The sequence below is a fragment of the Mauremys reevesii genome, linkage group 2 (genome assembly GCF_016161935.1).
Source record: "Mauremys reevesii isolate NIE-2019 linkage group 2, ASM1616193v1, whole genome shotgun sequence".
NCBI classification, from domain to species: Eukaryota; Metazoa; Chordata; order Testudines; family Geoemydidae; genus Mauremys; species Mauremys reevesii.
The window spans coordinates 204,346,911-204,371,487 of record NC_052624.1 but is presented as its reverse complement, the minus strand read 5'-3'; the positions used below and the strand labels follow the sequence as shown (position 1 = coordinate 204,371,487).

General features: G+C 44.9%; 1 protein-coding gene across 7 annotated transcripts in view; it reads left to right on the top strand.

The window, feature by feature from the left end:
- Positions 1 to 3,257: 3,257 nt before the first annotated feature.
- Positions 3,258 to 24,577, top strand: part of EMILIN2 (elastin microfibril interfacer 2) — a 66,707-nt gene continuing 45,387 nt past the window's right edge. The window contains exons 1-2 of one of the 7 annotated variants that reach the window (XM_039522431.1): positions 3,258 to 3,285; positions 5,261 to 5,383. In XM_039522431.1, coding sequence (XP_039378365.1) covers positions 3,263 to 3,285; positions 5,261 to 5,383 — 146 coding nt within the window. In that variant the 5' untranslated portion in view covers positions 3,258 to 3,262. Of the gene's footprint in view, positions 3,286 to 4,017; positions 4,037 to 4,136; positions 4,762 to 5,260; positions 5,384 to 24,577 lie in introns of those variants that run through there. The other 6 variants (XM_039522432.1, XM_039522435.1, XM_039522430.1 and 3 more) reach the window with 6 other exon arrangements.

Genomic DNA, 24,577 nt, shown 5'->3' with positions numbered 1-24,577 from the left:
TGACTGAAGACATTGTTCATTCCTATTTACATGAGTCTTTGGATAGAAGACAGGTAGGTAAATTGCTTGAATCCCAGCACCAATCACCATCCCCAGTGCCTAGAAAAAGGCATCAAACAGCCTGCCAAAAGGGGGCAATTCTCGACACCGAGGACTGCCAGGCATGGGGATCAGAGTAGAGTGCTATCTAAGCTGAAGCATTCCCTGGCCTTGGTACAGCAGAAGGCAACATCATCGACTTTGGCACCTATGCAGGCACAGAGCTTTCTATATCTGCAGCACCACGCGGTACCAATACTATCGTGGTACCAACCACACCGGAGGCAATTGCTGCTGTCAGTACCAGTATCACTGGCAGCACAGGAGTCAGCGTTATTGGTGCCAGCAGACAAGAGTGAACCCACTGGATTATTTCAACATTCAGTACCACGCTGTTTGGTACAGTCAAAAGGGGAACTAGATATGCTTGCCACGGTGCAGACCTTGCCATCACGGCCCTGTGGGGAAAATCTCTGGTGACTCAGCGGGGGGTGCGTTCACACCGAGAGTGGAATGTGCATGTGCGATCACTCAAAGAACTACAGTTAGAAGAATTTTAATTGAATTGAAATGGAAGAATTTGACCAGAGATCTAGAATTGGACTCAATGCCAACAAATTATCAATGGGCTTATATCAGCTAATGCAACAAAAATCATTTTTGTGAATCACAGAACAGGCTACAATGCACTAGATAAGAATTTTAGACTCAGATGCATGTTGAAGGTGCTATTCAAGCTCTGTTCTCTGTTGCAGATATTAATGGGCTACCTGGTTTTATTAAAAGAGTTTGGGGTGGATCCAAGTGTCAAGATTAATATTACTTTCATGTGACGGAAACATTCACACCATAACAATTCTTATTGGGATCTATCATGTCATCTCGGACTTGTAGAAATTCCCAAGACGATTCCTACAGTGCATGGGAAATCTTCATTAGCCCCTCTCACAGAGGAGAATTTTTAACCTAGAGAATGTAGCCTTCAGAAGTTCATTAACTCTGATCACTCCACCTATTCAACTCCTTGGGAGTCACCTAGAGTGGAATACACATGTGCAATCACTCGAAGAAAAACGGTTTCCTACCTGTCGTAACTATTGTTCTTCAAGATGTACTGCACATGCCCATTCTCCGCCGTCTCACCACTCTATATCAGATTTTTCTAGAAAGAAGGAATTGAGGGTCAGCCTGGCACTTGTACTGGTGCTAAAGGTGTGCGGCAGCAGAGAGCACTCAAGCCGCCCCAGCGGGTAACGCTGAGGCAACAATTTCTGGTAACTGTGCATGGGGCATGCACACATCTAGAGTGAAATGTGGATATGTGCAATACATGGCAAAGAACAACAGTTACAAAAGGAAGGTAATTGTTTTTATCTTAATGCTGTTATTTGCTTTTTAAGCCACTTCACTCTGGTGAATAAAGCTATTTATTCTGTGCAATATTGTTCAGGTTCAAAGTTCCATGCAGTCTCTGTTTCATTGGTAGGAAGAGAACAATCCTAAGGGATTTTATTTTTAAATTTTTTGGTTCATGTTTAATTTTCCAATGAAGCAAATCATAAAATGCATTGTGTCTGTGGCGGATGAAGTATCATATTTCTTTCTCATAAACAAGTAATGACAGCAAGGATTATCATTCCCACCTCATACCATTTATGAGGATTCTAACTGTTGGGCTAGGAGCTAGAAGCATTGATATTTCAGAAAACAGCAGATACGTGTGATCGTATGTTCATATACTCCAAGATACATTTCTCCTTAGGGTGGAGTTCTGAAGAAAGTTTCAGGCAACTGTTAGTTGATTCATTATTTGTCATGACAAGGAGATTAATAAATGAAGGCTTACAGTTACCCTCTGTTCTACTGTGTTTCATATTGTGTTTGATCACAGAATCCAGGTTTCAAGCTATGGGTTGTTAGGGCACCTCATGCAAAACTAGAAATAGAAACTGCTATCTGGTTATTATGGGGCACCTGAATCATTTTCACTCATCAGGGTATAAATTAAAACAAAATATTTTGTGTATAAAGACATACCACTGTCTTACTTATGTTTGTTTAAATCATCCAATTCATTTTTGCAGTGTGCAGTCATTCAAAAGATAGAGATGACCTCAGTCCTCAATTATTTGATGATTTTCTCTTTGGGGACATCCCACTCTTACATATTACTTGTAGCCTTTTGAAAGGGGGGTGGTTGGGGTTCCTTTAGTGGAGGGGAAAATATGAAAGAGTCTTTATTGTTGTGTTTATGATGTATTTGGGACCACGCTGGATTCTATCTTGCCTTACTCAAGAGAAATTCCAAAGAAGTTCTATTGGCATAAATAACTAAGTCTAAAATGTAATAGTATTGTAAGTGTAAACCATGGCAGTAGATTATTTGAACTTTGTCTGTAAAATCATTTATTACAATCAGTCACTTGTTGTCTTTCCCACAACAGCTATGGAGCACTGTTGGAAGGATGTTGTTATTTTAGGTGAAACAATAAAGACATCCATCATTCCTAAATGGATTAAAGAGAGGGCAGTAATCTTGAATAGTTCTTATCTTAGATGGTCTCTTCCAATGCACCTGTAATTTAGCAAATTTTCTAGTGGTAAGCATGGGTAGAAAACTTCAGCAGTTTCAAGTGAAGCAACTAGAAATTTGCAGAAAGACTGATTTGGCCTCATAGTTTTGCAAGCTAATTTTCTTTCAGATTTGGTGACCTTATCAGCCAAGCAGTTGTACAGTAGATTTTGGCAGATTGGCAGGTGGAATTCAGGTAAGGTTAGGAGTTATGTCAGACCATGTGAGAAGCACTAAGGTGAAGATAAATGTTATGATGGTAATGAGTTATTTGTTTGTATTGTAGTAGCATCAAGGGACCCCAATCGTAAACCAGGCCACCAGTGTGAGAGACACTCTGCAAATACAGAACAAAAAGACATGTCTCTTCTAAGAATTATAGGAATATGAGCCTGTCATTTTCCAAAGTAAAACCTTAAACGGGGGGCAGCGCAGCGGGACTAAGGCAGGCTCCCTGCTTGCCCTAGCTCTGTGTGGCTCCCGAAAGCAGCAGCTAGGTCCTTGCAGCCCTTAGGCGCATGGGTGGCCAGGGAGGCTCCGTGCACTACCCCTGCCCTGAGGGCCGGCACCACAGCTCCCATTGGCTGGGAACCGTGACCAATGGGAGCTGCGAGTGGTGCCTGCGGGCATGAGGGCAACACATGGAGCTTCATGGCCACTTCCTGGGAGCTGTGGTAAGTGCCACTGGGACTCCACACCCTCCCACATACCCCCTGCCCCAGTCCTGAGCCCCCTCCTGCACCCCAAACCTCTCATCCTCAGCTTTACCCCAGAGCTCACACCCCCAGCCAGAGCCCACCCCCTCCTGAATCTCTCATTTCTGGCCTTACCCAGAGCCCATATTCTCCCCCCGCAGCACCTCAACCCCCTGCCCCAGCCTGGATCCCTATCCTGCACCCCAAACCCCTCATCCCCAGCTTTACCCCAGAGCCTGCACCCTCTTCCACACTCCAAAAACCTTGGCCCTAGCCAAGAGCTGCCTCCTGAACCCCTAATTTCTGGCCTCTGCTGGAGCCTGCACCCCCTGCCCAGAGCCTGTACCCCCCAACGCCCCTGCCCCAGCCTGCAGCCCTCTCCTGCACCCCAAACCCCTCACCCTCCTCCCACACCCCAACCCCCTGCCCTGGCTCAATGAGAGGGAGGGAGGGAGCGTGGGATGGAGCGAGTGGCGGCTGGGGTGTTCCTTTTGTGGGATTAGACAGTTTCCAACCCTAGGGGGTCATGGTGTATGGGTAGCATGGCAGCACTCCCATTGTGTGAGATATGTGACACCACACATGGTATAATGTTCATTTTGGACTAAGCCGTTTCTCCATTAGTTACCAGTATTAACTTATAAAGCATTGATTGCACAGGCCGTCACTGTTACTGTTTGCTGGCTTGTCTGACTGGCGGGGGAGGGAGCGGTGGCTGCATGCCAGATGAGTTGCCTCTGTGCCTAAGTATCTTACAGTTGCACGTGTGCGCTCCTCTAGGGGCTTACAAGACAAAGGTCCTGCCAGAGGTGCTGGCCAACAGAGGGCGGGGTGGGGCCTGTGTGTCTGTAAGGGTCGGCCCTTGTCCGGCTGTGGGGCTGTGTGCAGAGATCATGAGTAAACGCTGTCTCTGGAAGACAAAAAAACCCCTCCACAACTGAGTATGCTGAAGTAATCGAGACCTGCCCCCCCGCCCCCCGCAGGGTGGGAACGCCGTGGGGGGTGCCTGCCTTGCACGAGTTTGGTCAGACAAGGCGTGGGGGTAGAGGGGAGTCACCCGTCGGGGGGGCTGTTGCGTCAGTGCGGGACCGCAGGCGGAGAGAGGAGAACGGAGGGAGAAAGCGCAGGGGCGAGAGGAGAGAACCGGGGAGACGCGAACGGGGCAGGGGGTTCAGCGGCGCGTATCGCTGGGCGGGGGCACGTCTCTGCCCGCCGCGGCCCGTTCTCGGGTGTCTCTAGCCCGGGCTGCTCCCCGCGCCAGCCCCGCTCGGGCGCCACTCCCCAGCCAGGCGCGGGGCGCTCCAGCCCCTGCCCTGCCCTGCCCGCCGCAATGGGGCTGCGCCCGGGACCCGTCGCGCCCCTGGGGTGGGCACTGGCGCTTCTCCTGTCTCTGGCCGGCGGGCTCAGCGAGGCCACCCCGCACTTGAGGTACAACCGGCCAGGCGCCAGGAGCAAGTAAGTGCGTCTCCCTCCTGCGTGCGCGGGGCGAGCGGGAGGGTCCCAGCTGCGGCTCCCGGGGCTGCTCTCCCGCTGACTGACTCGCTCCCGCCCTCCGGGGCACTGCGCCCGGCTCAGGTCTCCGCCGCTACTCCGGAGGCAGAGCTGGGGGGCGGGAGGCTCCCGGGGGTCCCCTTTAGCCCGGGGGTTCGAGCTGGGCGAGCCAGGGCGAGAGGAATGACTGCAAAGCCCCAACGCTTGAAATGGCTGCAGGAGTGGTTGGGGAGGGGGGGTGGATGCTGACACTTCGCTCGGGGCGCCGCAAAGTCATTCGCCCAAAGGGCTGATCGTAGGCTCGTGCTGGAGGACATGGAGAAGGTTTTACGAGCTACAGGCACGCAGGGCTGTCTCCTGACTGGAGCGTTTGTTCTACACTTGACGTGCCACTGGTTTCATAACCTTTATTGTTTGCCCCTTTAACTGTGCATTTGTCCTGCTTTTTGTCACCCTCTCCCAGGAACTGGTGTGCCTACATAGTGAACAAGAACGTGAGCTGCTCTGTGCTGGATGGAACTGAGCGGTTTATTCAGGCGCAGTACAAATGTGCCTGGAACCAGTTTCCCTGTTCACCAACCCCAGTGTAAGTATGAGAGGAGGAGATTTCTGGGTGGGGAACCATTCGGTCATCAGTAAATCATTTCCACATCTAGTGAGAACACAACAGCTAACAAGCTTTACATCCCCAGAGCTCAGATGGTCCGTGGGATTTTAAAAGTTTGGGATCTCTGTGTGGGTATTGCAGGACAATGTGTATAATTTTCTAGCCTCTGAGTACAGAGCCATAGCTTCGTTCCTGATTTACTATCTTTTTTATTACAAACATAAGGCAGCTGAAACGAATTAGAGCCACGCTGAGTATTCTGTTGTGAGATCATGCAATAAGTTAGTTGTTCATTGCTAAAACAAATCAAGGAAATTACTTGCAAAAGTCTGAGCTGTCCATTGATAATTGATTTGGTGCTGATGTCATTCTAGTGTTATCTAGTGGGGGTGAATATGCATGCTGTACTTCAGCTTTTGTGGAAAGAGTGCACGCACCTGCTGAGAGCAGTTACTCACCTTGGCCTAGAATCATGGGGGCACTCCAGCTGTTTCGCTCCATTCCAGTGGTACAAAGCAGTCATAAACCTGGCTACACCTGACTTTACAGTTGTTTTGCATTGTTGGAGCAGTGTACTGGTGAATGTGGGCCAATATCTTTCTAATTTATAGATTCTTAAATTGTCTAGCTTAGACAGGAGTTTTTGTTTTTGCTTTTTGTTTTTTAATAAAGCTAGCGCATCATGCACTAAGACATGTTTCTGTAGTATGTGTTTTATGTTAGGTAAGGCATTGTGGTCCATTGGACAGGGCAATGGAGCAGGAGTCAGGAGACTAGGGTTCTATTCATAGCGCTGCCACTGATCTGTTGTGTGACTGGGGAAAATCACTTTACAGGGCTTCCAGGGCCGGCTCCAGACCCCAGCACGCCAAACGCGTGCTTGGGGCGGCATGCCACGGGGGGCGCTCTGCCTGTCGCCAGGATGGCGGCAGGTGGCTCCGGTGGACCTCCCGCAGGCGTGCCTGCGGAGGGTCTGCTGGTCCCGCAGCTCCGGTGGACCTCCCGCAGGCGTGCCTGCGGAGGGTCTGCTGGTCCCGCGGCTCCGGTGGACCTCCCGCAGGCGTGCCTGCGGATGCTCCACCGGAGCCGCGGGACCGGCGGACCCTCCACAGGCACGTCTGCAGGAGGTCAACCGGAGCCGCGGGACTGGCGACTGCCAGAGCGCCCCCCGCGGCGTGCCACCGTGCTTGGGGCGGCGAAATTGCTAGAGCCGCTCGAGGGCTTCAGTTTCTATATCTGTAAAACAGTGATAATGGTACTTACCCTCCTCTGCAAAGGAATTTGAGATCCACAGACAATAAGCTCTGTTTAGGTCTGATCCAACTCCTACTAAAGTCAATAGATTCCTATTGACTTTAATGGATATTGGATCAGACACTAAATGAGCTAAATTTTATTGTTATAAATAGAAAAACAAAAATGATTTGTATATATTTCTGAACAGACATGAGTGAATGAAGTATGCGGCTAATACTGCAAGGTCCTGAGCACCTCCTGCGATGGGCTCAGTCCACTCAGCTCTTGTTTACATCCATGGGATCTAAGGATGCTCCTTGCCTCACAGGGGCCTGAGACAATTAATGTTGCATATTTGGCATTTGTAAGACTTTTTGGCAAACCCCCCCCCCCAAAGTACCTTCTTTTCTTATATAAACATTGGCCACTTGAGACCAATCATGGGAGGCTCCCCAGAAACACAGCTGAATAACCCTGTCTGGGTCATTTCCGATGTTGTTTCTTTTCATAGTATTTAACTGCCCATTTTAGAGTTGTGACACTGAAGTGGACAAATAAAGATTGGGCGAAGTAAATCCTTGTTTATTAAACGCCTGTCACTGCTTCTGAGTGACAAACCTATCAGGAAGTTATATATGGTAAGCCAGGTTCTAAAATATTGACTGTGAATATCTGATAACGTATACTGGAGGTGTCCATTTTAAAGGAAATTAGATCTTCCTGACTGCAAATCTTTATTTCCTGAATCTGACTTGCTTTATATTGGTGAAGATAAACATTATCTTCTGGATAACTAGAGTTGGAATTTTTAATATAAGGTATACTATATAAAGATATCTTTCAAGTTTCATATGCATTAAGGTGTATGTTAGTATGGCAGAAGTGTGGCTATAAAAACTGGGTGAATATTTTTAAAATAACTCAAAATATAAGTTCTGTAATCTTGGAAGTTTGCTGTGTGCCCCAAACTCTGTGATATTAGGAGAATCTATTATTCTTAATATTGATCTATCACTCACTGTGTGCTAGTTTTCTTCAGGATAGAGAATAAGAAAGGAATCTGCACTGAAGAGTTTGCAATCTATGACAGGTTTCAGAGTAGCAGCCGTGTTAGTCTGTATCCGCAAAAAGAACAAGAGTACTTGTGGCACCTTAGAGACTAACATTTATTTGAGCATAAGCTTTTGTGGGCTACAGCCCACTTCATCGGATGCATAGACTGGAACATACAGCAAGAAGATATTTATACATGCAGAGAACATGAAAAGGTGGAAGTAGCCACACTAATTGAATCTATTTCCCCATGTTAAGTATCCTCTCACCTTCTTTGGGTCATCTCGATTATCACTTCAAAAGTTTTTTTTCCCTCCTTCTCCAACTGATGATAGCTCATCTCAATTGATTGGCCTCTTACAGTTGGTATGGCTGCTTCCATCTTTTCATGTTCTCTGTATGTATAAATATCTTCTTGCTGTATGTTCCAGTGTATGCATGTGATGAAGTGGGCTGTAGCCTATGAAAGCTTATGCTCAAATAAAATTGTTAGCCTCTAAGGTGCCACAAGTACTCCTGTTCTTTTTGCAATCTATGTCCTTGATCCTGCAAACAATTATGCACATGAATAACTTTAACTCTACTCACATGAGTAGTCTCATGAAACTCAATGGAACTACTCATGCAAATAAAGTTACTCATATATGTAAGTGTTTTAAGGTTCAGGACCCAAACATAGAGGAGACAGTAGGAGGACCTGGAGAAGGGTTATAACAAACAAGTAAAACCATTGAGGCAAAGTTCAGTGTAATTATTATTTCCTTTACCAATTTACAGATAGAGGACTAAATCATGAAGTAAATGGGCCAAATTCTGGTCAAATAGAGTAACTGAGATCTGAATCAGGTATACAACTTGTTACCTGTGTCGTAGATGTGTGCCTTTTGTTATTAATGTTGATCTGTGACAATCACTGATATGTCAGACTGACTTTCTGTATCCAACTTTAAAAACTGTCTATGCCCCTTCCTATTCTGAGTATTCTCACCTGTTCCATGAAATGTCAGTATGTGTCTTTCATACCCTTCAAATAGAAGCTCTTCATCATTTTAATGCTGAATATTAAATAGCATTTGAAATTTCCCATTTACTTTTAGTTAGATCAAGATCATGTCCAGTGCTTTTTTGATATTTGAATGACCTATGTTACATATAAAAATATTTCAATGAAACAAAGCTGTGCATTATATATTGTGTATATAACTGTCTTAAATACCAGGTACTTACCCGAACAGAGGATTTTCCATACATACGAGAATATATGTATTATGGATATTAATTACAATGACAGTGAACTACTCTATAGAAATATGAATTCTAGTGACCAAACCCAGCAGCATGTGAATTCATGAACTCATTTTTAATCACCTCATACCCATTAGTCCTATTAAAAAATATAGTTTAACAACAACAACAAAAAGCTGTTGAATTACTGCATTGCTAGAAAATTTTAAGTGTAACAACTTTAAATACAAGATGTATTTGCTTAAATTGTAAGTTAAAATTCAGTAATTGCAGTCAGATCTTATTATTTAAGTATCTTTTGATAGGTATTGGGGCCCAATCCTATAGTCTTTCCCTGAAAAGTTAGTGGGAGTTTTTTCTGAATAAGATTCTAGGATCTATATGATTAGAAGCTTGGAGTCTGAGAAGTCGGAAGAGAGAAGGAAGAAAAACCAGAAGGGCTCTTTGAAGTATTTTCTGTCCTTGGAGAGAGATTTGATTTATTTTTCTTAAACTATGACCAGCCCTGGAGAGAGAGGGGAAAAACAAACAAACTTTTGCTGTTGTTGGGAAGTGGGAGTGAAATGTACTTATGCAAAAGTGTTCATGTGTTTACTTACCCACGCTCAAATATTTTTATAATTTAAAAAATCATGAATGTGTACAAATAACTGACCATCCTGTACTACCTTTTTTTAAATATATTTTACTTTTTCACTTTCCATTGTGCATTCACTCACTTTGGTTTCTTATTGAAGGGTTACTCATGAGAGTTGGGTTGATATCATTATTATATATTTTAATATAGTTATTATAAGAACGATATTGGCCTTCTGGCAAATAACAAGTGTAGTATATTATCAATATAATCTTCTATCTGACGATTATGGGCATGATCCTACAAATATCTATCCATGTGAATAACTCTACTAATGTAACTAGTTCCATTGATTTCTGTGATTCGACTCTTGGGATTAGAGTTATTCATGTGCTTAAGTGTTTACTGGGTCATAGAATCATAGAATCTCAGGGTTGGAAGGGACCTCAGGAGGTCATCTAGTCCAACCCCCTGCTCAAAGCAGGACCAACCCCAACTAAATCATCCCAGCCAGGGCTTTGTCAAGCCTGACCTTAAAAACCTCTAAGGAAGGAGATTCCACTACCTCCCTAGGTAACCCATTCCAGTTCTTCACCACCCTACTAGTGAAAAAGTTTTTCCTAATATCCAACCTAAACCTCCCCCTCTGCAACTTGAGACCATTACTCCTTGTTCTGTAATCTTCTACCCCTGAGAACAGTCTAGATCCATCCTCTTTGGAACCCCCTTTCAGGTAGTTGAAAGCAGCTATCAAATCCCCCCTCATTCTTCTCTTCTGCAGACTAAACAATCCCAGTTCCCTCAGCCTCTCCTCATAAGTCATGTGCTCCAGCCCCCTAATCATTTTTGTTGCCCTCCGCTGGACTCTCTCCAATTTATCCACATCCTTCTTGTAGTGTGGGGCCCAAAACTGGACACAGTACTCCAAATGAGGCCTCCCCAGTGCTGAGTAGAGGGGAATGATCACATCCCTCGATCTGCTGGAAATGCCCCTACTTATACACCCCAAAATGCCATTAGCCTTCTTGGCAACAAGGGCACACTGTTGACTCATATTCAGCTTTTCGTCCACCGTAACCCCTAGGTCCTTTTCTGCAGAACTGCTGCCCAGCCATTCGGTCCCTAGTCTGTAGCAGTGCATGGGATTCTTCCGTCCTAAGTGCAGGACTCTGCACTTGTCCTTGTTGAACCTCATCATATTTCTTTTGGCCCAATCCTCTAATTTGTCTAGGTCCCTCTGTATCCTATCCCTACCCTCCAGTGTATCAACCACTCCTCCCAGTTTAGTGTCATCTGCAAACTTGCTAAGGGTGCAGTCCACACCATCCTCCAGATCGTTAATGAAGATATTGAACAAAACCGGCCCCAGCACCGACCCTTGGGGCACTCCACTTGATACCGGCTGCCAACTAGACATGGAACCATTGATCACTACCCGTTGAGCCCGACCATCTAGCCAGTTTTCTATCCACCTTACCGTCCATTCATCCAGCCCAGACTTCTTTAACTTGCTGGCAAGAATACTGTGGGAGACTGTATCAAAAGCTTTGCTAAAATCCAGAAATAGTACATCCACTGCTTTCCCCTCATCCACAGAGCCGGTTATCTCATCATAGAAGGCAATTAGGTTAGTCAGGCATGACTTGCCCTTGGTGAATCCATGCTGACTGTTCCTGATCACTTTCCCCTCCCTTAAGTGGTTCAGGATTGATTCCTTGAGGACCTGTTCCATGATTTTTCCAGTGACTGAGGTGAGACTGACTGGCCTGTAGTTCCCTGGATCTTCCTTCTTCCCTTTTTTAAAGATGGGCACTACATTAGCTTTTTTCCAGTCATCCGGGACCTCCCCCGATCGCCATGATTTTTCAAAGATAATGGCCAATGGCTCTGCAATCTCATCGGCCAACTCCTTTAGCACCCTCGGACTATATGTTCTTACCTGGGGGGTAAGAGGGAGTGAATTTAATGATTTTAACTGGTCTTTTTCATCTTTAAGTTCTGTGATCAACATATAATAAACAGGGAGACAGATTATTCCACTAGATTGCAAGTAATTAGAACACAGATAGGAAAAATGACAAATTGTCTAAAAAGAAATATGACTAAATGAACATTTAAATGAATATTTACAAATTGACCCATTAAACAAGTATTTTTGAACCTATCGTTTTTATGTATGTTTATCTCTCTAAATAAATCTAATTCCAGAATAATCACAGTGTGATAAACACCAACATTTGAATAAAGCATAGACAGAATTATATAAAACAAAAGACAGTGAAATACCCATAAACTCTAATCATTAGTATATGTAATTGTAAAGGCTGGGAGACCAACCTATAAATAGCATCAGACAAACTGTGTTAATAAAAACGTTCCAGGTAAAGATGTAAACATTATTTTATTTAATGGGGGAAAAAAGACTATTCAGGTGCTCCCTTTAGAAAGAAAACAGTAGACCAGATCTTTGGTATAAATTGGTATCGCTGGTTGTTATCCACATTTTTTTTCTGGCATCCATGCAGCAGTTTCAGTCCCTGTTCCTTACATATAGGGTACTATAATGGGGTTCAATCAGCTGTTGGCAGCCCCATGGTAGTCAATGGGACTACTTCAGGGTTGAAAGTTTAGCATGTGCTTCAGTGTTATGCTGGATCAGAGCCAGAGTACTCTGCCTTGGGCAGGATCAAGCCCAGGGTACAATAGTCCTTGATCAGGGTCTAAGTGGGTCTCTGGCTTTCAGAAGTCAATATCGCATAAGAAAAACCCTTGAAAACACAGACACTATGTTAAGTACAAAAGAGGAAAACTGAGGACTATTGTATATTTCCCTCTAAATCTCAAGAAAGGAGGTTTTTGTTTTCTTTTTAAAGAGAGGGTATCGTGTGTGGGACAGAAATCTCTCTACAGGCTCCTGCTGGCTGACTACATGGAGAGTTTAGCCTAAGGATGGGACCTTGAAGGCAGTAAGAAAACTTTAATAACATACTTGAGTTTTCTAGACTTTGTTTGATAATCTTTGCAAGACGGCTGGATGTGGTAAACTTCTCACGAAAGCTCATGCTTAAAGAAATTTGTTAGTCTTTAAGGTGCCACAAGTACTCTTGTTTTTTTTTTGTCTGGCTGTGTTTCTGTGAGCCTAATATTGTGTATCTCTGTCTATGCACACAGCAAACAACACTGTCTTTCTTCTCTGAAACTTGGATAGGAATTTTCATTTCATACATCATTCATAGATGTTGCAATAATTCCAAAAACTTCACAAACTCCCCCTCAACTCACATTAATACAAATATTGCAGTTGATATTTGTCTGTTTTTTCATGATTTGAAAATTGCACTGATTGGAGGTCTGTGGCTTCTTCTATTGAGTGCCGGACCAGTTCCAAAGTAGCATTGCTGGTCCAGAGGACCACTGACCAATTTAAGGTCTGATATTCAACAAACCACCAGAACAATAGAGGAATGCCTTACATCACTGCCAGGTTTCCCATAATGGAGAATGTTCCCCAATTCCCCTTGTGGTCCTCAAGATATCAGACCTTCATATAATGTTCTGATCACAACTTGCTTTTTTTCTCTTTCTCTCCCCCTCCCCACTCCGCACTTCTGACCTGTTTCAATTCAGGGGTCGGCAATGTGTCTGTACACAGACACGAGTGTCCGTGGTAAATATGTTGAGGTCCGTGGGGCGGCTCTCCACAAGCGGCTCCCCATCCCTGCTGTTGCTGGTGGAAGTGCAGCCAGGCGTCAGGCAGCTCTGCAGGCACGCTGCCTCCATCCCCACTCCCCGAGCACTGTCTCCGCAGCTCCCAGCCCATTGGCTGGGAATCGCGGCCAGTGGGAGCTGCAGGGGTGCTGCCCACAGATGGGGCAGCGTGCAGAGTTACCTAGCCATGCCTCCATGTAGGAGCCAGGGGGCAGGGGACATGTGGCTGCTTCCAGGAGCTGCTTGAGGTAAGCGCTTCATGGAGCACACACACACACACACACACCGTCCCTGCACCCCTACCCCAGCCCTGATCGCCCTCCGAACCCCTTGGTCCCAGACCCCAAGCCCCACCCCAGAGCCTGAACCCCCAGCTGGACCCTCCCACACCCCAACCCCCTGCTCCAGCCTGGAACCCGCTCCCACACCCTGAACCCCTAATTTTTGGCTCCAGCCCAGAATCTGCACTCCCAGCCCAAGTGCCTCTGGTCCTCCTTGCTTTTGTGAACAAGTTTAAAAAATGATGCGATAGCATGAACCAAAATGAAATCTTGCTGCAGAAGTTATGTGGGGAGGCAGTGAGTGATACAGTACTATCTGTGCCATTCTAACGCTAACCAGAGCTATTGCTTTCCCAGCTGTAGAGAAGGGTAGATTAAATGATAATGACCTAAGCCAGATGAAGGGAGAGCAATAATTCTGGTTCAAGCACAGAGCATTTTGTAGAGAAAAATGAGTACAACAGCAGTGAAAATCTACTATTGTCCCAGTGTCTCCTCCCTCAAAATGTTTCAGCTGCTGCTAATAGCAGAAATTCAAACTCAATCAACTTTGCCAGCTCTGGTGCGAATTCCAACTCCAGTCCATCTGTAGAACACATCACATGTTCATGCTTTACCTAGCCTGAGTTGGCAGGGGGAATCTATTAGGAAGACATTTCAAAATACAGTTAAACATATGTCCTTTCTACTCAGTGCTCTGCTTTAATCTCTTCTTAAATTTCCTTGGTGATCTGTGGGGTAGCCACTCCCATTGATGCTTTTTACCTTTCTTCCTGCTCATCACAATGCTCTGTTCACATTGCTGTCTTGCTCCTACACTTTGCATCTCTCCTACTCCCATCTTCCTCCTCTGACTTCTGATTTTTCCCTCATCCTTTGCAGTGTATCCTGTCCTGAGCACACAGCTCCTATCTCCCTACTTTGCCAATTGCCCTCCATAGTTCCAGTTCCCAGGAAATTGTAAAATGGGGTCTGATTTTTCTCTCACACAACTTTTACGCCACTGACCTCAACTGAGATACTCCAGTGTAAAAGGAGAATCAGGCTCAGAATCTGGGATTATGAAGTGAAAACAGAGTTGACTAACCATCTGCTGTTAATATTATCAATGGTTAATGTATTACAATTAGGGCTGTCAAGTGATTAAAAAATGAATAGCAATTAATCGTGCGATTAAAAAAAATAAGAATACCATTTATTTAAATATTTTTGGATGTTTTCTACATTTTCAAATATATTGATTTCAATTATCACACAATACAAAGTGTACAGTGCTCAATTTATTTTTATTATAAATATTTGCACTGTAAAAAAAGAAAGTTTTGTTTATGAAAGTTGAACTTACAAATGTAGAATTATGTACAAAAAACCTGCATTCAAAAATAAATCAATGTAAAACTTTAGAGCCTGCAAGTCCACTCAGTCCTACTTCTTGTTCAGCCAATCACTCAATCAAGTTTTTTTTACATTTGCAGGAGATAATGCTGCCCGTTTCTTGTTTACAGTGTCACCTGAAAGTGAGAACAGGTGTTTGCATGGCATTGTTGTAGCTGGCATCGCAAGATATTTATGTGCCAGAAGTCCTAAAGATTCATATGTCACTTCAGGCTTCAACCACCATTCCAGAGGATATGCGTCCATACTGATGAGGGATTCTGGTCAATAACACTCCAAAGCAGTGTGGACCGATGCATGTTCATTTTCATCATCTGAGTCAAATGCCACCAGCAGTAGGTTGATTTTCTTTTTTGGTGGTTCGGGTTCTGTAGTTTCCACATCGGAGTGTTGCTGTTTTAAGACTTCTGAAAGCATGCTCCACACCTCGTCCCTCTCGGATTTTGGAATACACTTCAGATTCTTAAACCTTGGGTCGAGTGCTGTAGCTATCTTTAGAAATCTCACATAGAAATCTCACCTTCTTTGCTTTTTGTCAAATCTGCAGTGAAAGCGTTCTTTAAACGAACAACATGTGCTAGGTCATCATCTGAGACTGCTGTAACATGAAATGTATGGCAGAATTCAGGTAAAACAGAGCAGGAAACATACAATTCTCCCCCAAGGAGTTCAGTCACAAATTTAATTAATGCATTATTTTTTTAACGACCATCATCAGCATGGAAGCATGTTGTCTGGAATGGTGGTCAAAGCACGAAGAGGCATATGAATGTTTAGCATATCTGGCATGTAAATATCTTGCAATGCTGGCTACAAAAGTGCCATGCAAACACCTGTTCTCACTTTCAGGTGACATTGTGAATAAGAAGCAGGCAGCATTATCTCCCGTAAATGTAAACTTTTTTGCCTTAGCGAACAAGAAGTATGACTGAGTAGACTTATAGGCTCTAAAGTTTTATGTTGTTTTGTTACGGAGTGCTGTTATGTAACAAAAATAACCTACATTTGTACTACGATACAGTACTAGTACGAGGTAAACTGAAAAAAAACATTTCTTTTCACAGTGCAAATATTTGTAATCAAAAGTAATATAAAGTGAGCACTGTACACTTTGTATTCTATGTTGTAATTGAAATCAATATATTTGAAAATGTAGAAAAACATCCAAAAATAAATGGCAATTGGTATTCTACGTTTAACAGTGCGGTTAACTCAAAAAAATTAATCGAGATTAAAAAAATTATTGTGATTTAATCCTAGTTTTAATCACGTGAGTTAATGGCAATTAAGCAACAGCCCTAATTACAATACAATGTTGATTTACCAGCATTTTCCCAACCCCTTTTTAAAATACAGACCTTTTTTCTATTTTCTTATTATTAGAAGTATTTAGGTTTCTTGTTTGTTTTGAAGCACCAACCTAGTGCTGGTCTGGCAGCATGTGATTTACTGGTATTTGACATGTTTATCTTGCTGGCATAAAAGTAGAAGGAAGCAACCATAGAGGAAGCATGGGACTGGAAGTCATGAGATCCAAGTTCTATTCCGAACTGTTCCATAGACTAGCTGTGTGATTAGGGACATGTTACTGAACTAGATTCTATGGGTATATCTACATTTCGGGTGTAATTCCCAGCTCAAGGAGACATACCTGCGCTCACTGTGATTGAGCTAATGCACTAAAAATAGAGTGTAGCCACAGCGGTGAGAGGGGCTAGCTGCCTTGAGTCTGAACCCGTCTGTAGTCTGGTCTACACTACGCGTTTAAACCGGTTTTAGGAGCGTTAAACCGATTCAACACCACACCCGTCCACACTATATATCGATATAAAGGGCTCTTTAAACCGGTTTCTGTACTCCTCCCCAACGAGAGGAGTAGCGCTAATATCGGTATTGCCATATCGGATTAGGGTTAGTGTGGCCGCAAATCGACGGTATTGGCCTCCGGGCAGTATCCCACAGTGCACCACTGACCGCTCTGGACAGCAATCTAACTCGGATGCACTGGCCAGATAGACAGGAAAAGCCCCGCGAACTTTTGAATATCATTTCCTGTTTGCCCAGCGTGGAGCTCCGATCAGCATGGCTGGCGATGCAGTCCGAAAACAAAATCCAAAAAGAACTCCAGCATGGACCGTACGGATGTGATCGCTGTATGGGCAGGCAAATCTGTTCTATCAGAGCTCTGTTACAGAAGACGAAAGTCCAAAGTATTTTAAAAAAATCTCCAGACAGACACCATAGCAGAGACTCAGCACGCTGCTGCGTGACAAGCGTAATGGAAAGCCAAAGAATCAAATGGACGCTCATGGAGGGAGGGAGGGGGGACTGAGGACACAAGCTATCCCACAGTTCCTGCAGTCTCCGAAAAGCATTTGCATTCTTGGCTGAGCTCCCAATACCTGTAGGGTCAAACACATTGTCCGCGGTGGTTCAGGGCATAGCTCGTCAATGTACCACCACCCCCAGAAGGAAAAGGGAAAAAAATAGTCTCTTGACTCTTTTAAATGTCATCCTATGTGTACTGAATGCTGCTGGTAGACGCGATGCTGCGGCACTGTACTGTAGCATCCTCGCCCCCCCTCCTTGGTGGCTGATGGTACAATATGGCTGATATCCGTCCTCATCATCAGCCTTGTGGCAGATGGTGTAGTGCAATAGGACTGCTATCCGTCCTCATCATCAGCCCATGAGTGCTACTGCTTCCCAGTAGATGGTACAGAATTGCTGGTAACTGTCTTCATCATAGTAACAGGGGGCTGAGCTCCATCAGCCCCCCCTTTTCATGTCTAAAGAAAAGATTCTGTACTGCCTGGACTATCATAGCAGCAGGATGCTGGTCTCCTCTCCCCCACACTGCTTAATGTCCTGTCTGGACTATCATAGCAGCTGGAGGCTGCCTTCCCCTCATTTCATTTCACTAACAAGTCACTGTTTCTTATTCCTGCATTCTTTATTACTTCAGCACACAAATGGGGGGACACTGCAACGGTAGCCCAGGAAGGCTGGGGGAGGAGGGAAGCAACAGGTGGGGTTGTTGCAGGAGCACCCCCTGTGAATGGCATGCAGCTCATCATTCCTGCATGATCTGACACGGAGCGGCTGTGCTCTCTAGTTCTCTGATATGCTGGATCTCTAGCACACTTGCCCCATATTCTAGGCAGGACTGATTCTATTTTTAGATACCATAAAGGAGGGATTGACTCGGGGAGTCATTCCCATTTTTGTCTTTTGCGCCCCCGGCTGATCTCAGCCAGGAGCACCTATGACAGCAGCAGAAGGTATAGTGCAATAGGACTGGTAACCGTCATCTCATTGCCAATTTACAATGGCATGGTAGACGGTACAGAACGGCTGCTAACCATCTCTGCTGTCATGCAAAAGCAAATGAATGCTGCTGTGTAGCGCTGCTGAATCGCCTCTGTCCGCGGCATCTAGTACACATACGGTGACAGTGACAAAAGGCAAAACAGGCTCCATGGTTGCCACGCTATGGCGTCTGCCAGGGCAATCCAGGGAAAAAGGGCGCAAAATGATTGTCTGCCGTTGCTTTCCCGGAGGAAGGAATGACTGACGACATTTACCCAGAACCACCTGCGATAATGATTTTTGCCCCATCAGGCACTGGGATCTCAACCCAGAATTCCAAGGGGCGGGGGAGACTGCGGGAAGTATGGGATAGCTACGGAATAGCTACCCACAGTGCAACGCTCCAGAAATCGATGCTAGCCTCGGACCGTGGACGCACACCACCAAATTAATGTGCTTAGTGTGGCCGCGTGCACTCGATTTTATACAATCTGAATTTACATAAACCGGTTTAGTAAAACAGAATAATCCCGTAGTGTAGACGTACCCTGAGACTCTAGCAGGATATGTGATATATTACTGTGAAATTAAAACACTGATGTGTCTGTAGATGCAATATTTTAGATAGTACAGTACTTTGGCTTATTTTTCCCTTCTCTGCCTGTGTTGCAGAACTCAGAGTAATGGATGAGTTAAATTCCATGGGTGAAACTCTGGCCCCATTAAAGTCCATGGCAAAACTCCCACTGGTTTCAAGGAAGCCAGGATTTTGGAAAACGAATGATTTCATGATACTGGACATTTTAAATGCAGTGGGTTTTGTAACTAAAAGTGGAATTTAAGGGTGTGATACTGAGAATAATTGTTTTTCTCTTCTAACAGTGCGCCATAATCCACCTGTCCCTTACAAGAGAAACAAACGTCTTGAAGTGATATCAGGCTAGAGTCTCAGCTGCACCCAGCTTCTGCTCAGTGTTGCAGAGAGTGGCATATAGGAGTGGAGCTATAGTGAGTGGGATTCTCTGTCCTGCCCCTAGTACAGTTTAGAGTGTTCAGAGGCTGCTATAATTTGTTCTAGTTAGCAATGAGTGAGTAGGGCTCTACCAAATTTGCAGTCCATTTTGGTCAATTTCATGGTCATAGGATTTAAAAAATATGTCATGATTTCAGCTACTTACATCTTAAATTCACTGTGTTGTAATTGTAGGGGTCCTGACCAGGGCTTTGGAGCAGAGCCCGGGGCTGGAGCACAGAGCAGCTCTGGAGCAGTGGAGCCGCATGTTTTTAGCTGGAGTGGAGCCAGAGCACAGCTCCAAAGCCCTGGTCCTGACCCAAAAAAGGAGTTGTAGGGAGTTGCAAGGTTATTGTAGAGGGTGTGTGGTACTGCTACCCTTACCTCTGCGCTGCTGCTGGTGGCGGCGCTGCCTTCAGAGTGGTGCAGCTGCACCACTGCAGCCTTTTAAGTGTAGACAAGCCCCTCTGGTGCAGATATGCTACATTTAAACTGTTTTTCCCGCCAAGTCCCCATAAATGTTCATCAAATTGTTTGGCCAATAAGTATTTATTCAAGACTTAGCTAGGCTGGGCAATAGTTGTACACACACATCTTTCATTGATTTTAATGGTAGTTGTGCATGTATGAAGATTGTAAGATTGATTCCTAAATACTATTTTTGGTTTCCTCTTTCTTCTTTTTGTTTCACTGTTCATAGCCGTGCCAGATCATAGCTGTAAGACTCAGACACTGGAATTTTGTTTGTGACGATTTTGCCAGTGCCAGGTCTGTAAAATTAATGGCACACTTAATTCTGATTTAAAGCCATCTATTTTTCATTTTCCATCTTTACTTGCTAGAGGGAAACTATTTTATTCAGCAAGTAACTCCCTATCCTTCCTCCTCACCTCCCCGCCCAGCACATGTTCTATCTTTTTACATATTAAGTTAGGAACTGGAAATAAAAATAGCAACCTAATACAGTAAACAGTGCCAGAAATAGAAAGACAATTCTTTCTTTAGTGCATTCAGTAAAAAGAACCTTGATTTTTTTTCCTAAAATCAGACCAAAAAACTGATTATTTTTCAAATTATGTTTATTTGGTTCTTTTTCTTTGTTAATGGCATTTTAATACACACTGTAGTCTAGATATACTCCTAACTTTACAGCTCGCTCTCCCTACACGTTTATGCTTTCAGCAAGTTAATCAGTCTTCCTGCCCCAAAAAATATTATTTTTCTATTTTTGAAATATATTTGGATTGTATGCACACAATTATTTACCAGCATATAGAACAATAAAAAGCTGTCGTCTTAGTTTTCAGAATTAAAAGGTTTTAAGAATAAAAAAGCTAAGAATTGAGCTGGATTTTGAGACCCACAAGTACCAATTCTTAGGGAATTTGAGAAGGTGAGGAGAGCCTGAAGTGATGGAAGTCCCCAAAAATAACATTGGGGGCCCCAAAACCCTAAATCCAGCCATCCTAGGAATTCACAAAAGAATTTAAACCACTTGTAGTATATGCTTTTGGAATAAACTCCTACTTTAGAAAAATGTGAAGTGTCTTAATAAAATCAAACTACAAATGTTGTAGAATGGTGGTGAGTTATATCATAAAGCATCTTGTCTGGGTGAAATCTTGACTCCATTAAAATCAATGGAAAACTTTCATTGACTTCAGTGGATCCAAGGTATTCCCTACCATTTGTAGCAGTACTGTACATGAACTCTCCTCACCCTTGTGCTGCCAGCTGAAGGTATTAAGGGGTGGCTGCTCTGACCTCCCCCCCCCAGCCCAGTTTCTTCTCACTGGCTGTGGTTGGTAGTTGGGGAATGTGAAAGCTTCTCATATTCTCTTCCCTTTGTCTCTCTAGAAAGCTTTCTAGAAATAATTTATTGTAAATAGTTTTTAATTAGCAGTAGTTATTATTAGTGGTACTGTACTTTTCCCCCCTCTAAATAATGTCCTTGTTTCACAGTGTTTTCTTTGAGATTTTGGTTACAGGGGTGTGCCTAAATCCCTGAGTTATGAAGCACTGTTCTGGCTCTAACATGTCCAGGCCAGTCAGGAATCCTCACCCCTGCTGTTTAAAGTGTTTGGCAGAAGGTCACTTTGAGGCAGAAGTGCCTTATTTGTAGGGGGTTTAAGACCAGAACTAAGTAGCTGAGGGAAGTTTGCCTTTCATCCTGATGAAAGCAGCTTCGCACCCCCATTTGATTGCACCCCGTTCTAGCCAGAAGAAAGCCGCCTTTTTTTGAGAGCTAGATTCCCTACAGATTCTCACAAGAAGAAGACTTCTGGTAGGAGCTCCCTGGTACTGCATTCTAGCAACGTACAGTCATTGACTCTGGATCCTCATGTGGTACCATGTAGACCAACTCCGTTGATGGGACCTTCAACAGCATTGACTTCCTCTGCAGTACACACTGCTGTACTGGTATTGACAAAGCCTGAGGTGTACACCACGACAGGGATCTTTTGTCAGTGCTGAACTCGTCCATTACAGGATGAGATCCAGGTACTGATTATTCCTTCCATGCAGGTACTGGTACTGGGATCTTGCTTGGCACCTGTACATCTGATATCTTTGGGAACTGAGCCTTTGGTGGTACCCTCAGGGTCTGGACTCTGTGGTGCAACAGTCCAAGTGCACAGTCCATTCAGCAGAGAAGCCTTGGATAATTCTTCTGCTACCATCCTCTGAATGCTAGTCCAGTTCCCGGCCTCTGGCTACTCTGCCATATACTGTGCCACCGCGGCATTTCAGTGTTGACTTTTCTTTGGATACAGATGTGGATCCTACATATCGAGATCTCATTACAGGAGATATCAACTGTCTCCTTGTTCTTCATGGCACAGGTCAAGGCTCCAGCACAGTGACTCTTACAGAAGCATATCTAGATAGGTTGTGTTGGGGTTGGGCTCTGGTACCATATCAAGTACAGCAGTGGCCTTGCTGGAATCCATGGTGGTGTTGGGGAGGGGCGGTCTTCGGGACTCCAGATCATCTTCTCCTCAACGCTGCTTTACTAAGTCCCTATCCAGACACTCTTCTCTGTCTGATACCGCTCTCTTTACTGACACTGATACCCAACAGCTGAGGGAGGTTATCCCTGTGGATTTCTGATCCACCTGCTACTGGGGTTAAGCAGACACTAGACAGACTGACACTTCAGTGTCTCTACTCAACACTACTTCGTCAGATGAGGCAACTGTTTCAGAATCATCTTCCCCAGTTCTGGATGATTACAGAATGTGCCAGTAACTGTTGAAAAGCAAGGCCACATTCCTAGGTATCCAAACTGAGTTGTACAGGATAATCCACACAAACTAGTTGCATTCTGCAGGACCTGCTAGCGTAGCTGTGCCTATTAATGAGGCTATCTTAGAGCTCACCAGACTTCTTTGGCAAACTCCATCTTCTCTGCCAGAAGAACAGAGAAGAGATACTACCAAGTTTCTTCTCTGGGACATGAGTACTTTGATTCACATCCCACCCCAGGTTCTCTGGTGGTGGCGGTGGCCATGGATGAGAAAGTGAGGCGGGGCATTCTAAGTCTATTCCCAAAGATAAAGATGCAAAAAAGCTGGATTTATTTAGATGTACAGTTCAGAACTGCAAACCATCAGCCGTTCTTAGCCCACAGTGATTACTCCATCTGGGACTCCATATTAAAATTTGCAGACAAGCTACCAGCTGATGTCAAACAGGAATACAAAGCTCTTATAAATGAAGGCCACCTGGCTGCAAGATCATCTTTACAGACTCTGCTCTAAACATGGTGATTCGGCTGCTCGGGTGGTGGCTACACAGGGGCGGCTCTAGACATTTCGCTGCCCCAAGCAGGGCGGCATGCCACGGGGGGCGCTCTGCCGGTCGCCGGGAGGGCGGCAGGCGGCTCCGGTGGACCTCCCGCAGGCGTGCCTGCAGAGGGTCCGCTGGTCCCGCGGTCCGCTGGTCCCGCGGCTTTGGTGGACCTCCCGCTGCGCTTAGCGTGCTGGGGCCTGGAGCCGCCCCTGTGGCTACAGCATTGTGCTTCTAGGCTACAGTCATTGTGCATGCCAACAGAAGTCCCACAAACAAATGAGGACTTGCCTTTTGAGGGCCCAAATTTGTTTTCAAAAAAGGCAGATGGAGTTCTGTATTCTCTTAAAGATTCTGGGGCAACTACAACTGTAAAATCTTTGGGCATTTATACTCCAGCCCTAAGAGAAAGCAATTTTGCCCTCAAGTCCAACAAGAGGTATCTGTTATCCATTAAGACAATCTGACCAGAGACACCATAAGTCTCAGAGGATGAGACCTCCTCCTCCACCTTCTGCTAATGCAAACATCCTGTAGCATCCAAACAGTCTAGTTGATGCCTTGGTCGAGGCCAGTGAACCACTCAGCATGATTTCCCCTCCCTTTGGCAGCAAGTTATCCTAGTTTCTAACTCAGGGGTGGGCATACTTTTTGGCCCGAGGGCCACATCGGGGAATAGAAATTGTACGGTGGGCCATGAATACTCACGAAATTGGGGTTGGGGTGAGAGAGGGGGTGCGGGCTCTGGTTGGGGGTGGGGCTGGGGATGAGTTTGGGATGTAGCAGGGTGCTTTGGGCTGGGACTGAGGGGTTCAGTGGGAGATCAGGAGCACGTAGGAGCCGGATCGGGGCCATGCCGTGGCTTCTGGGAGCCGCGTGATGCGGCCCTGACCCTGCACCCTGGCCAGAGCAGGGCTGAGCCGCGTGGTGTGGCCCCTGAACCAGCTTAAAATGTAGTTTGCCCACCCCTGTTCTAAGTGCTTGTACCTGCATTGCAACAGATCGATGGGTTCTAAGCAAGGTGGAACTGGGATATACCCTACAATTCACGTCTCTTCCCTGCTTCCCATTCCCACTCCCCATCTCTTTTCAGGGACCAGTCTCATGAGAGCGTACTCATCCAGGAAGTTCAGTCTGTACTGCAATTAGAGGCTGCAGAGGAAGTACCTCCTCAGCATCAGGGAAAGGGATTCTATTCCCATTATTTTCTCATTCCAAAGTTCAAGGGAGGCCTCAGTCCTGTCTGAGATCTGCAAGACCTCAGCAAATACATTAAAAAAATATAGTTTTGCATGGTTACCTTAGCATCTATTATCCCATCCCATCCCATCCCTAGACCCCAGTGACTAATTCTCTGCCTTCAACTTAAAGGATGTCTACTTTCATGTGGCCATTCACCAGAGTCACAGGAAGTTCTTAAGATTAATTGTAGCAGATGTTTATTATCAGTTATTGGCAGTGCTTAATTTGTAGTGAAAGAGGTGCCAGGGCTCAGGCAATTTGGTGCTGGGGTTAAAGCAAATTTTTTTACATTCATAACTGATGCAGCAAGCACAGAGGTGCCAGGG